The 12,571-nt window shown below is 43.1% G+C and overlaps 1 protein-coding gene across 2 annotated transcripts in view; it reads right to left on the bottom strand.

Moving 5' to 3' along the window:
- igsf21a (immunoglobin superfamily, member 21a) overlaps nucleotides 1–12,209 on the bottom strand; it is a 420,709-nt gene extending 408,500 nt beyond the window's left edge. Inside the window, exon 1 of one of the 2 annotated variants that reach the window (XM_073031771.1) lies at nucleotides 11,271–12,209. In XM_073031771.1, coding sequence (XP_072887872.1) covers nucleotides 11,271–11,334 — 64 coding nt within the window. In that variant the 5' untranslated portion in view covers nucleotides 11,335–12,209. The remainder of the gene's footprint in view (nucleotides 1–11,270) is intronic. The other variant, XM_073031770.1, reaches the window with a different exon arrangement.
- Between the last annotated feature and the right edge of the window lie 362 nt (nucleotides 12,210–12,571).

Raw genomic sequence — 12,571 nt, 5'->3', positions numbered from 1 at the left:
CGCTGAACATCGACGGCTCCTCGGTAGAGATTGTTAAGAGCACCAATTTTCTTGGTGTTCACCTGGCAGAGAATCTCACCTGGTCCCTCAACACCAGCTCCATAACAAAGAAAGCCCAGCAGCATCTCTACTTTCTGCGAAAGCTGAGGAAAGTCTCCCACCCCCTATCCTCATCACATTCTACAGGGGTTGTATTGAGAGCATCCTGAGCAGCCGCATCACTGCCTGGTTTGGAAATTGCACCATCTCGGATCGCAAGACCCTGCAGCAGATAGTGAGGTCAGCTGAGAAGATCATTGGGTTCTCTCTTCCTGCCATTACACACTACATCCGCAAAGCAAACAGCATTATGAAGGACCCCACGCACCCCTCATACAAACTCTTCTCCCTCCTGCCATCTGGGAAAAGGCACCGAAGCATTTGGGCTCTCACGACCAGACTATGTAACAGTTTCTTCCCCCAAACTATCAGACACCTCAATACCCAGAGCCTGGACTGACACCAACTTACTTCCCTCTACAGTGCCTATTGTCTTGTTTATTATTTATTGTAATGCCTGCACTGTTTTGTGCACTTTATGCAGTCCCAGGTAGGTCTGTAGTCTAGTGTAGTTTTTGTATTGTTTCATGTAGCACCATGGTCCCGAAAAACATTGTCTTGTTTTTACTGTGTACTGTACCAGCAGTTTTGGTCAAAATTACAATAAAAAGTGACTTGACTTGACTTGAAATGACACAACAACATGATTTTACTCGGTTGACATTACTGTGCGTGCCCTGCCCTCAACGTACGCACTCATGGAGGGTTTTTACAGATTCTTTTAGGCACGGTAAGTCTCAATCGTGTTTTGTAATTGGGTTTCAAGTAAATTAATTAGCAGAGATGATCTAGGTTAAGAACAGTGTAATATTAAAGAGATGCATCATTGTCAAAGGTGCAGTTCTTCCAATGAGGAGCTATACTGGGGCCCCAGCAAATTTTCATTTATGTTAAAAATCCCATGGCACTGTTTGCAGACAATCAAATGCATTAGGCAGTTTTACTCCCTCAACTCTTACTCCAAATATTGCTTTAATGCCTCACTGTCATTAGTGCATTCCTATTGGTTGCCATAATTGCTTTCAAAAAGGAAACTATCATATCATTAGAAGACATTTAATAGAACCCTCTATACATTTCAGTGTGTTTTGCTAAATAATTTGTCTTCTGACTGATAGAATCTGTTAATTCCAAATATTTGGAAAAATGTGCTTATTGATAGTGTTTGATAGAAATTAAATTGTGTTTGATAGAAATTACATTACATTTAGGTTTTCTGCATGAAAGGGCAATGTAAGCAGAGACTGCTCTGACTCTGTATCCAAACAGTGCCTTTTAATCTCTGTAAACTCTCTTTAAACCTGTCCTATGCAAGTGAAGCTCTAGAAATGGTGGGAGGCTGGTGGGGATAGTTCTGTTTTTATTTTTTTTTACCTCTGGTGTTTGCTTTATTGAGACATGTAAGACTGAAAACATCTTGCTGTGTGTTCCTATTGTGTTCAAACATAACCTTTCGTCCTTGGGACCAGAGTTCAGGATCAATCGAACGGGCCAATAAGTCTGCTTCTGATGGGGACTGACAGCCTATGTGAGTTAAAAGTTAATGGTTATCATTCTACTCAATGTAGTTGCATTTAAAATGGTGCCTAGACCAATCTTACTTGTGATGGTTATGGACTAGTGCAGGATCTTATTTTATTTCTGACAAGCGGATTGAAGCCCAAGCTGAATGGATTATTGACTACCCAATGTGGTGAAGTTTAAATCCTGCCTATTCAATAGCAGACTCTGATCTCAAACCCACCAAATGAAGAAAATAAAAATGCTGTTTATTTGTGTGTGCTGCATGCTGATAGAAATCTCGGGGTCTATCTCTAGTGCCTGGGATTGAATACAACACACTCAGAATGCAAACAAGTTGAATGTCAGAGGTGGGGTAAATGCTTCTTCCACTACCACAGCTCTCAACCTTCCCATAATTCTTACGCCAGGCATAAGGTATATGGAAAATCAGAGTTTCTTCTCAGAGCTCCTAAAAGGACTCAGAGGAGGATACAAGAGACTGTAATTGCTGGAATCTGGAGCAACGAACAAGAGATTGGAGGAACTCAGATGCTAGAGGCAGCATTGGTGGAGGGAAATGGACAATTGACGTTTCAGGTTGAGATCCTTCTTCTAGATTTGGACTGAGAGTCTACATAAAGGACTGTCGACCCAAAGTTTCTGCTATTTCCCACCACAGATGCTGCTTGACCTGGGGAGTTCTTCCAGCAACTTGTCTGGTGTTCCTAAATGGAGAGCAATGCTTTAAAGGAACCAAATCTCTCTTTAAACATAGGTATCAATTTAGGATAAACATTTACACAGCTATTCATAAAAAATGGATGGATGATCTAAGGAAATAAGCTTCCAAACAAGTCGAAAATGTGGAGCCTGACGCACCTGCAGGGAAGGAATAAGAAAACAATAGAAGAGTTTAAACAAAAATAGCAGGCCTGCCACTTATTACCTCCGTCAAACCGCATGAATGGGGAATGGTGGGCTTCTTGCTGTGCTGCTGCTGTGTTATAAAGAGGCATGCCCTCGCTGCGGTGCTGTGTTACATAGAACAGGCACATCCTCACTGCTGTTTGATACACCTGTGCAGCTTATCGTTCAGTTAAGAGTCAAATGTATTGCTATAGTTGGCTAAAGGTCCCAGATTTCCTCTCCAGAAGGATGTCAATGAACTAGTTGGGATTTTTATTATACAAATCATGCCAATAGCAATATTTAATACTCAGCATTTTTAAAATTCCCAGACCGTAAGAGATGAGCTCATGTTCTGTGAAATATTGATGTGCTTTATTAGCAGCTGCTATGGCGTACATATTACTGCACATGTTCGGTAACGTGAAGGACTCTAAGAAATGGTGAACACATGGAATGAAATTTGCCAAGCTGACAGTGCTCTCCATCTTTCTCACTTATTTGAATGAAAACACCCTTTGCTGGCAATAAATCACGCCAAACAGCCAGTGGTGATTTGCAACTTCTGCTTTGTTGAGATAAGCTTGGTGTGGAGTTGTGCAAGAGCGAGGAGTTGCCATAGATTTCTGCCTGCAACCACATTGTTAAAGACTTCCCATGACACATAGCAGGACCTTCCAGCCTGTTGAGAAGCTACTGGCTCACACTAATCCTATTCCCTTGCAACCCATTCTGTCTCCCATTACCCACCGACATTTGAGGGTGATTAACAGCAGCCAATTAGCCTTCCAACGAGCACAAGGTTTGGGATGTGGGAACGAACCGGTGCATTAGGGAAGACTTACAGGGTCACAGAGAGAACATATAAACTGCATACACACAGCATCAGAGGTCAAGATTAAGCCTAGTTTCTTGGAGCTCTGAGGCAGTAAATAAGCATAGTGCCCAACTACACTCTGTGGCCACTTTATTGGTACCTCCTGAGTGCATGTTCATGGTCTTCTGCTGCTGGAGCACATGACTTCAAGGATCGACATGCTGTGCATTCAGAAATCCTCTTCTGCACACCACTGTTGTAACGCGTGGTTGTTTGATTTACTGTCACTTTCCTGTCGGCTTGAACCAGTCTGCCCATTCTCCTCTGACCTCTCTCATTTACAAGGCATTTTTTGCCCACAGAACCCCCGCTCACTGGATTTTTTTTTTCTTTTTGCGCCATTCTCTGTAAGCAGTTTCTGCGATACTCAGACCACCTTGTCTGGTCATTCCATGGCCAAAGTCACTTTGATCTGGACAACAACTGAACCTCATGGCCATGTAAGCATGCTTTTATTCATTGAGTTGCTGCCACATGATCGGCTGAGTAGATATTTGCATTAATGAGTAGGTGTACAAGTGTATCTATTAAAGTGGCCATTGAGTACAAATTGGGCATAACACACCAGGAATACAGGTTCTCACCTAGCCCTGTGGTAGGGAGGCACCTTCATTCTCAAAGTCTTACAATTAAAGTTTCAAACGCTGGAATGCCAAGTTACTAATTTCTACAACTCCCTCAATTCAAACATGAAGGAATTGTGGTACCCACTGGTTTTCCCTTTTAGGCAAGGGTCCAGGAACCACCACTGCTACTGCCCTTATAAGCGGGCAACGAAGTTCAAAACTTCAAAGTAAATTTATTATCAAAGTAGCTATATGGCTCCATATATACACCATCAAGAGTAAATGTGAGAAAGTCCTTTACTTCCTCCTCTGTTACAAGTACAAAATATTTTGGCAACAAAGAGAAAGATCACAGCTTTAGCCACTTACTGCACTGAGGTATAAATATTGGAAAGATTTGTTGCTACTCTTTCTGTTCTAACTGGCTTCATGCCCTGACAAACCATATCTATTCACTGTTCACTGAGATGTTTTAATAGAAGCTAATCCTTCACTGCCCGAAAGCAAAGAGGAAAGGCCAGGAATATCAGCAATTGAAATCCTCCTTTAAAGAAAAAATCTCTCTCCAGGCGCAGGACCAAAGAAGGTGATAGGGGTTGCCGGTGGGAACATCTGCTCACTAAGTTAGCGATTAAAACTGCAAACAGCATTTCTGGTCAGTAGAAGCTCCCAACTGGAAAGCGACAAGTTTAACCTGACTCTTTGCCTTCAAATTTGTCTCCTTCTCTGCTGGCAGAGATTTGACACTTCTGTAGCCAAGAAGGTGATGATGCAGAGTGCTGTCCACGTTTAGACTGGCACAGTGACATAACCGCTTGAACTACCTCACAACTCCAGCAGCTGGGGTTCATCTCCACCTCAGGTGCTGTTGGTGTGGAGCTTGCATGTTATCCCTGTTACTCTGTAGGCTTTCTGCTGTGCTTTGCTTTCCTTCCTCACTCTGAGTGATGTGCTAGTTCATAGGCTAACTGCCTGCTACGAGCTACCCTTAGTGCAGGCGAAGAGTAAGATGGAGTACGCGGCATTAAAAAAAAATGGGTTTGGCTGGGATTAGTCTAAATGGGTGTTTGATGGTCAATGCAGAACTGATGGGCTGAAAGGCCCATTTCCAAGTTGCATCTCCCTAGGAAGATTTAATTGGTCCGCTTCCAAGGAGAGACTGGAGCATACCAGGTTCACCCATCCTATAGCACTATGAGTTAATGCATTAAAAATTTGCCCTTCAGCACAAATCTGTTTTATGAACAGCAAGAATCACTTTCCTTTTCTGTGGTCCAGCACCATTCCCTATACCAGAAGTGTCCTGTACACTGCACTTCTGCAGAAGAGAAAGGGGGACTCACCATCTTGCCCTCAAGATTCAGTCCCGACTTGGTTGCCATCAGTGAGGAGTGTGCATATTCTCTCGGTGTGGGTTTCCTCCAGGAGCTCTGGTCTCCACCCACATCCCAAACCTATAGGTTGTTTGTCCCCTACATTGTCCCTTAATGTGGGTTAATGGAGATAAAAGAAACAGAGATGAACTGGTGCGTATGTGTGAGAGAGGACATGTTGCAGGAGTACGGGATAAAAAGGGAGAGGAGTATGGGAGTAACGGGATTGTTCTCCGGAACTCAGCAATCCATATTTTCCTATTTCTGAACCCAAGTATCCTTGTTAGGAGACATATCATGAGCAAGATCCAATTAACAACTGTCACAGGCAGCTACAAAAACTATAATAATACCACTCATGTATTTTCCCTTAAAACAAAAGGGATGCAGAGTGGTTGGTGTAACACTGTTAATGCACTGACAACCTGAGCTCGATACCGCCACGGTCTGTAAGGAGTTTGTGTATTCTCCCCAGGACTACATGGGTTCCTCCGAGTGCTCTGGTTTTCTCCCCAGTCCAAAGCTGCACAGGCTACTTGGTTAATTGGTCACATGGGTTTAGTTGGGCAGCACAGGCTCATTGGGCCAAAGGGCCTGCTACCATGCTGTATCTCTAAATAATAAAATTTAAATTAAAGTTAAAAGGCCACACAAGTTGACAATCCTCTTGGATGCAGCCTGTGACACAAGTTCCTCCCTTAAAAAGAGATCATGTTACTGAGAGTTTGGGAGAGCAAAACGTAATCTGCACTCGAGACACAGAAGAAAAACAGCCTATCAAAAGGAAAGTTATTTAAAGCAGAAGGAATAGATAAGGTGAAGCACTGCTGTAGTTTAAGATGTGATTTTCATTCATTGTTTGTTCCCATATCTAGTTGATGACATTATAAAAATATTACTGCTTCTGAAATGCTGAATTGCTCTTATACTCCCTGCTAACATCACTAAAATAGGAATTCTTCACTTCACAGAACAATCAGAATTGTTTCAACAGGCGATGTATCTGAAGTTCTATATTGGAGACAATTGGCAAGTACCTGATTCTGACTGAGATAGCAGGGCACCCTCTCCCACAAGTAGTTTATGGCACTATGATCTTTGGTTAGTCAGAGGCTTCAGAGGGTTCCACTGGGGCAGATCAACTCAGAATGGGTGCAAGTTGAGCAAATCTACCTGGTGCAGAAATGGCACTGCTTCACCAGAACAGGAGAGGGTGCTCTTCTTGAAACAACAGCAGCTATGTGCAACTATATAGCACCTTCAACATGGTAAACTGTACCATGCATTTTATAGGAGTGTTATTAAGTGAATGTCAATGCCAAGCCATGTAAAGAAATTATTGTAGCTCACCAGAAGATTATTTCAAGAAGGATGAAAGAGAAACAATGAGGTGAAGAGGTTTGGGAAAGGAATTCAAGAGCCCCTGCAGGCCCGGGAGTTGACAGTACAGTTAGTTAAACTGAGGATATACAAGAGGTCAGCACAGGAGGAAGAGATCGTCTCAGAGGGTTATGGGGCTGTGTGTGATTGCAAAGACAGGTAGGATCAAAAACATGGAAGGATTTGACACTCAGAATGTAAAAAGCAACACACTGCCTAATGATTAACAGGACAGATCAGTAAGACTGGTGAGCTAGGACACATGCAGCAGGCTTTGAATAGAGAGAGGTCTGCTCATGAATAGATTCAAAACCCGACCACAGGCAAGAGAAACTCAGTCCAAGCATTTATAAAGTTTCACGTATTCGACCCAACCCAAAGATGCGTGCAGAGAAAGCTCAAGTCTTGCTGTGCTAATCAGACATTGCTATTGATCAAAAGCAGAGGACACACAGCACAACAGAAATCACAACATCCTGAACTATGCTAAACGCACAGGAATGACCTGGTCAAAACCCAAGGTTCTATCACAATATCAAGGGCAGCAGGAGCACGAGGATAGCCAGGAAAAGAGCAGCTGTATGTGGAGCCTGGCTACATGGATGAGTTTGTAAGCACTTCTCACCTGTCCTCACCAAGGAAAAGGACATGGTTGATACTGAGTTCAGCAGCGGGTGGGAGAGAGGTTCATGAATAATCTGGAGCAGGTCAGTATTAAGAAGGAAGTGTCAAATATCATGAACTAATAAACCTTAGTAAATGGCTAGGCCCAGCTAAGATCTGTTCCATGTTGCCACTGAAAACGAGGAAGAAAATCACTCTGGCCCTGACAGATTTTGGCATTGGCGACAGTCCAGAGGAGGTTCACAACAATGATCCCAGGAATGAAACGGTTAACGTATGAAGACTGTTTAATGTATAAGGCTCTGGGCCTGTGCTCGCTGGAGTTTAGAATGAAGAGGGATCTCATTGAAATCTGTCAGATATTGTAGGGCCTAGACAGAGAGATGTGGAGAGGATGTTTCCCATAGCGAGGGAGTACAGGACCAGAGAGTACAGCCTCAAGAATAGAAAGATTTCACTTCAGATGGCTATGCAGGCCAAATCATTGGCTATATTTAAAGTAGAGGTTGATAGCTTCTTGAATAGTAAAGACATGAAAGGTTATGGGGAGAAGGCAGGCGAATGGAGTTAAGAGGGGTAATAATTGGGCCATGCTTGAATGGCAGAGCAGATTCAATGGGCCAAATAGCCTAATTCTGCTCCAATGTCTTCCGTTCTTATTTTCACACCATTGTTGGCTACAGATGAGGTACCAGAAAACAGGAGGACAGTTGATTTTTTTTTTAATTTAAGAAGGGCAGCAGAATTAAGCCAGGTAACTGCAGGCCAGTGAGTTTTACATCAGGGACGTACACCAAAGCATAGGATTTATGTACATTTGGGAAGGCAATGACTAATCAGAGTTAGAATGGCTTTGTGCAAGGGAAATCCTGTCTTACTAATTCCATTGAATTGATTGAGGAGGTTAACGAGGAAGATCAATGAAGGCAGGATGGTCAACATTGGTTAAATGGACTTTAATATGGCATTTAACAAAGTCTCACATGGTAGGCTCGTCCAGGAGGTTAAGGAATATGAATGCAAAGTAAGCAGGCAATCTGGATCCAAAATTGTTTTGTTGATTAGTAGGCAGAGGCCAGTAGCAGAAGGACACTTTTCTGTTCGGATATTTGTGACCAGTGATGTACTGCAGGGACACTTGTACTTTGTGACAAATATTAATGAGCAGGAGGCATGATTAATAAGTTTGCAGATGATCCAAAGTTTGTAGCAATGTGGATAACGAAGAAAGTTGTCTAAGGAGATAGCAGGATATAAATCAGATGGAAAATTGGGTGGAGTGTTGACAGATGGAGTTTTATCCCAACTAGTACAAGGTGGTGTATTCTGGGAAGTCAAACAGGAGAAGGACAAATATTGTAAATAGTAATGTTAGAGTGCTAAGGAATGGTGATGAACAGAACAGTGGGGTTCATTGAACATGCTACGAGTAGATCAGGTGGTAAAGAAGAATAATAAAATTAGGATGTTATGTTGCAACTTTACAAAACTCGGATGAGACTGCACTTGGAGTATTGTGTGCAGTTCCAGTCACCACTCTAAAGGATGTAATTGCACTGGGAAAAGTACAGAGGAAGTTCAGCAGGACATTACTTGGATTGGAGGACTTTAGTTATAGGAGAGATTGAGTAGGCTGTGCTCGTTTTCCCTGGAGCAACTGAGGCTGAAGGGTGACCTGACAGAGGTATATAAATTTTATATGCAGAGCGGATGATCAGAATCATTTTCCCATTATATGAATGTCAAAAACAAGAGGACAAAAGTTAAAGAGGAAGGAGTTTTCAAGGGGATTTGAGGGGAAAGCTATTTTATTACACAGAGATTGGCTGACACTTGTACAATGCTTACTGAGAATGTGATGGAATCAAATACAATCACTACATTTAAAAGACTTTTCAGGCACCTAAGCAAGCAAAGCATCGAATGATACTGACCTAATGTAGGCAAATGGGATTAGTGTAGATGGGCAAAACGTTTGGCATGGGCATGATGGGCTGAATGGCCTGTGTCTGCACTGTCCAACTCTATGAATGTACGACTCTAACAGACACCCAGACTGACATATTTGGTACACGTTCTGATCGAACACATCATTCAGGCTCACTGGGCACAGGTTAGCTGAACGAGTTCTAAGCCTTCGAGGATATGGAGAGTACAGAGAAAGCTTTAGTAAACTACTTTTGAACTATGGACCCTTATTCTAAGCTGGAGAGAAACGGCAAGATCCCACTAAGAAGTATGGGTTAATAAAACAAAGCCTCAGTGTAAAATATCATCTGATTGTCAGGATATATAATAACAGAGCACTTCCATAATATTGCACTGTAATGTATGTCTAATTTATGAGTCCACATAATTGGAATGGTATCCACTGAGCCAATACTGACAGTATAATTGTGATAAACATACTAGTACAATGGAACCATGTTAACTGGAGTTTGCAATATGCCTCAGATAGTGAACTTGGTGTTTTCACCAGGCTGCTAGACACCAAACAGCAGTTTGGTGCTTCTCCTCAGTGTAAATCAAATGATGACTCAGAGTGGCTTGTAGGTGCTTCGAGGAGGAAAAGTTATGACTGAGCTATCACTTCCAATAAATGCAGCAAAACCCATGATACCCATTTCCCCATCCTGAGCACTGAAGTGGGTGGAGACAACGTTAGAGTGGGGTGGGAACATTACTGACACCTGTAAAAACTCAGGCCACTAATCCTTCTCATCCTCCTCAGTAGCGGAGAACTCACATTCAAGGACAGGCTGTTTCCTTGATGTAATGCATAAAGAAATGGAGATTTGCATTTATTTGGCATCTTCCATGACCTCTGGATGACTTATTCCATTTCCTGTGAGGCAGGGACTGCTGGTATTTTTAATGCTAAAATATATTTGATTGACTGAAATAAATCACCTCAACATTTTCATCATAAGTCATGCTGTTCCAATTACTTATCACACTATCAGTTGTCACTTAGTTGCTGTTGTGAGGTCGGCAAAGTAACAGCACAGCAAGCTCCCACAAATAGCAATTTAATAAAGAGTTGACAATCTGCTCTTTGGGTATGGCGACCTGTTGGTGATAGTACCCACTGGTATGGTCTCTGACAATTACTTCTTTGCTTTTGGAAAATTTTATGAAAGAGTAGATGGGTGCACCTTTCTCCAACCTTTCCCCCTCAAGAAACCCTGCCACAACATTGCTTCAGGGACTGCTAGCCTGGATGTTAGTGCTTAAATCCCTCCATTTGAGACCAGCACTTTACAACTCATGAAATCCGCCAGCCCGGCCATTCGGCCCCTTGTGAAGCGGGCAACTCGCTCAACAGCCAGCTCTGGCACTCGGCGCGATCCGGATCAGCAGAAGCTAAGTAAAGTTCAAATACAAAGAATGCACCCCAAGTGTAGGTAGCGAATCAGCAGAACGGTCACGGGGCTGAGCGACATTATTACCCCCAGGAGACTTGGAATCTGTGGAAAGTTGAAGACTGTCCCATGTTATAAAGAACCACCGTCACGAAAAACTCGCATTTTCCCAGATTTTCATGGACCGGGATCGCGCCTTTTTAAAGCCACCCCATTTTATTTCAAATTTTGATGACGAGTCAGATGAAACGCGTGGTTTTTTTTTAAACACAAAATATCTGAGGACTTTAAAAAGACGCCGTTGCATAATAATTTGCGGCTAAAATGTGTGAAAAGCATTATTGGAACAATTGAATCTATCAAGCAGATAATACGGGATCCAAGGAACCTCCACACCGTACAGATGAATGAGGCATGAGATGAACAGCAAATAGGTGGGAGTTAGTTTGTCAATATAAATTGATAATGTATATCTATAAAGATCTTAAAACGGTCATTCTTTCAGCAGATACCGCTGTTTCGCTGGTACAACACTTTACCCCTTCTTAATAGTACAGGAATTTTCATCCCTCCGACTTACCGAGAGCAAGGTCCGCCAGATAGAACAGGAGGAAAAGGCGCTGGTAGAGGTTTTTCCTGCTCATTTTTGGTCACTTTCAAAGTCAGGCTTCAGAAGGCGCCGGGTGACGAGCTCCATCCAGCAAACAGCGCCGGGTGATCCTCATTCTCCAGCGAGCCAACACCGACACACTGACCCCAAAATTTACCCTGACTCAAACATTCAGATCCAGCCAAGTTGACAGAGTTTCAGAGATTGTTTTCCTTTTTCTTTAAAAATATTAATAATTTGGCTCAAAGACACTTCGCTGGGATGCCCAAGATGAGAATTCTATTCCGTTCGCCCAGCTCGACGGGGGTAGGACTGACACAGGGATTTTGATGAAACCTCTCCCACTCAGCCCTTCCCCTCTCTGACTCGATTTCCAACACTGTAGATGTGTTTAAATCCTTTCTCCGGATCCCGTATAGCAACGGTTCACTATTTCTGGCTTTTAAGCCGATTTACCAGGGCTGGAGATTTCTCTCCCTCCGTCTCTGACACGCACACACTGTCTTCTCCTGGGAAGGTTAACTCTTACTCCGCCACTCGTGGTATCAAACGATAATTCTTCAATCTCGTCAACATCACCCTTTGAGAAATTGTAAACTTTCAACGTTCATTTTAACCTTGCTGGGCTAATTAGGCAAAATCTAATCGTCAAATGAAGGATTTCACCTATCCAGAACCTCCAATGTTTTTAAAAGTGAAAGTAGATAAAAATGTTGCAGAAATTCAAATGATTTTGAGACTGATTAAAACCACAGAATTAGCATTTCGTGACATTACGGTCTCCGTTTTCATTCTCTGTTTTTAAGGCGATTTCCTACACGGAAAACAGTTGCCTGTTCCCTCCTGTATAACTTCTCAAGTCTTTATTCCCGAGCTTCAGTAGGCTGTTCAACTGTGAGTGCCATCGCCGCCAACCCCAAACCGCGTTAATAGTGAGGTGCTGGTTGAGCTTCTTCCTCCCACTTCCACACCCTGCCAAGAACGCCCTTAAGGCGGGTAACTTCCTGCTGTGAGACATGGCTGGAGGTTAGGTTGCTGGTGGCCAAGTGGTCCCTCCTCAACTCATTAAAAATTGAAGCACACCGGGATTCCCCATTTGTACCCGGGAGAGTCTGCGAGGTGCCGTAACCAACCAGGTCATAGATCAAGAGCAGGGAAGAGGGGTGAGACTGGCCGGCCCTCAACAACAAACTAGGAGGGGAGGAGGGGGAGAGGAGGGTGATAAGGGAACGGAGGAGAGGGGTGGATGGATGAGGGGAGATGTGGGACGA

The sequence above is a fragment of the Hemitrygon akajei genome, chromosome 29 (genome assembly GCF_048418815.1).
Source record: "Hemitrygon akajei chromosome 29, sHemAka1.3, whole genome shotgun sequence".
Classification (NCBI taxonomy): Eukaryota; Metazoa; Chordata; class Chondrichthyes; order Myliobatiformes; family Dasyatidae; genus Hemitrygon; species Hemitrygon akajei.
This window is presented reverse-complemented; position numbering and strand designations above follow the sequence as displayed.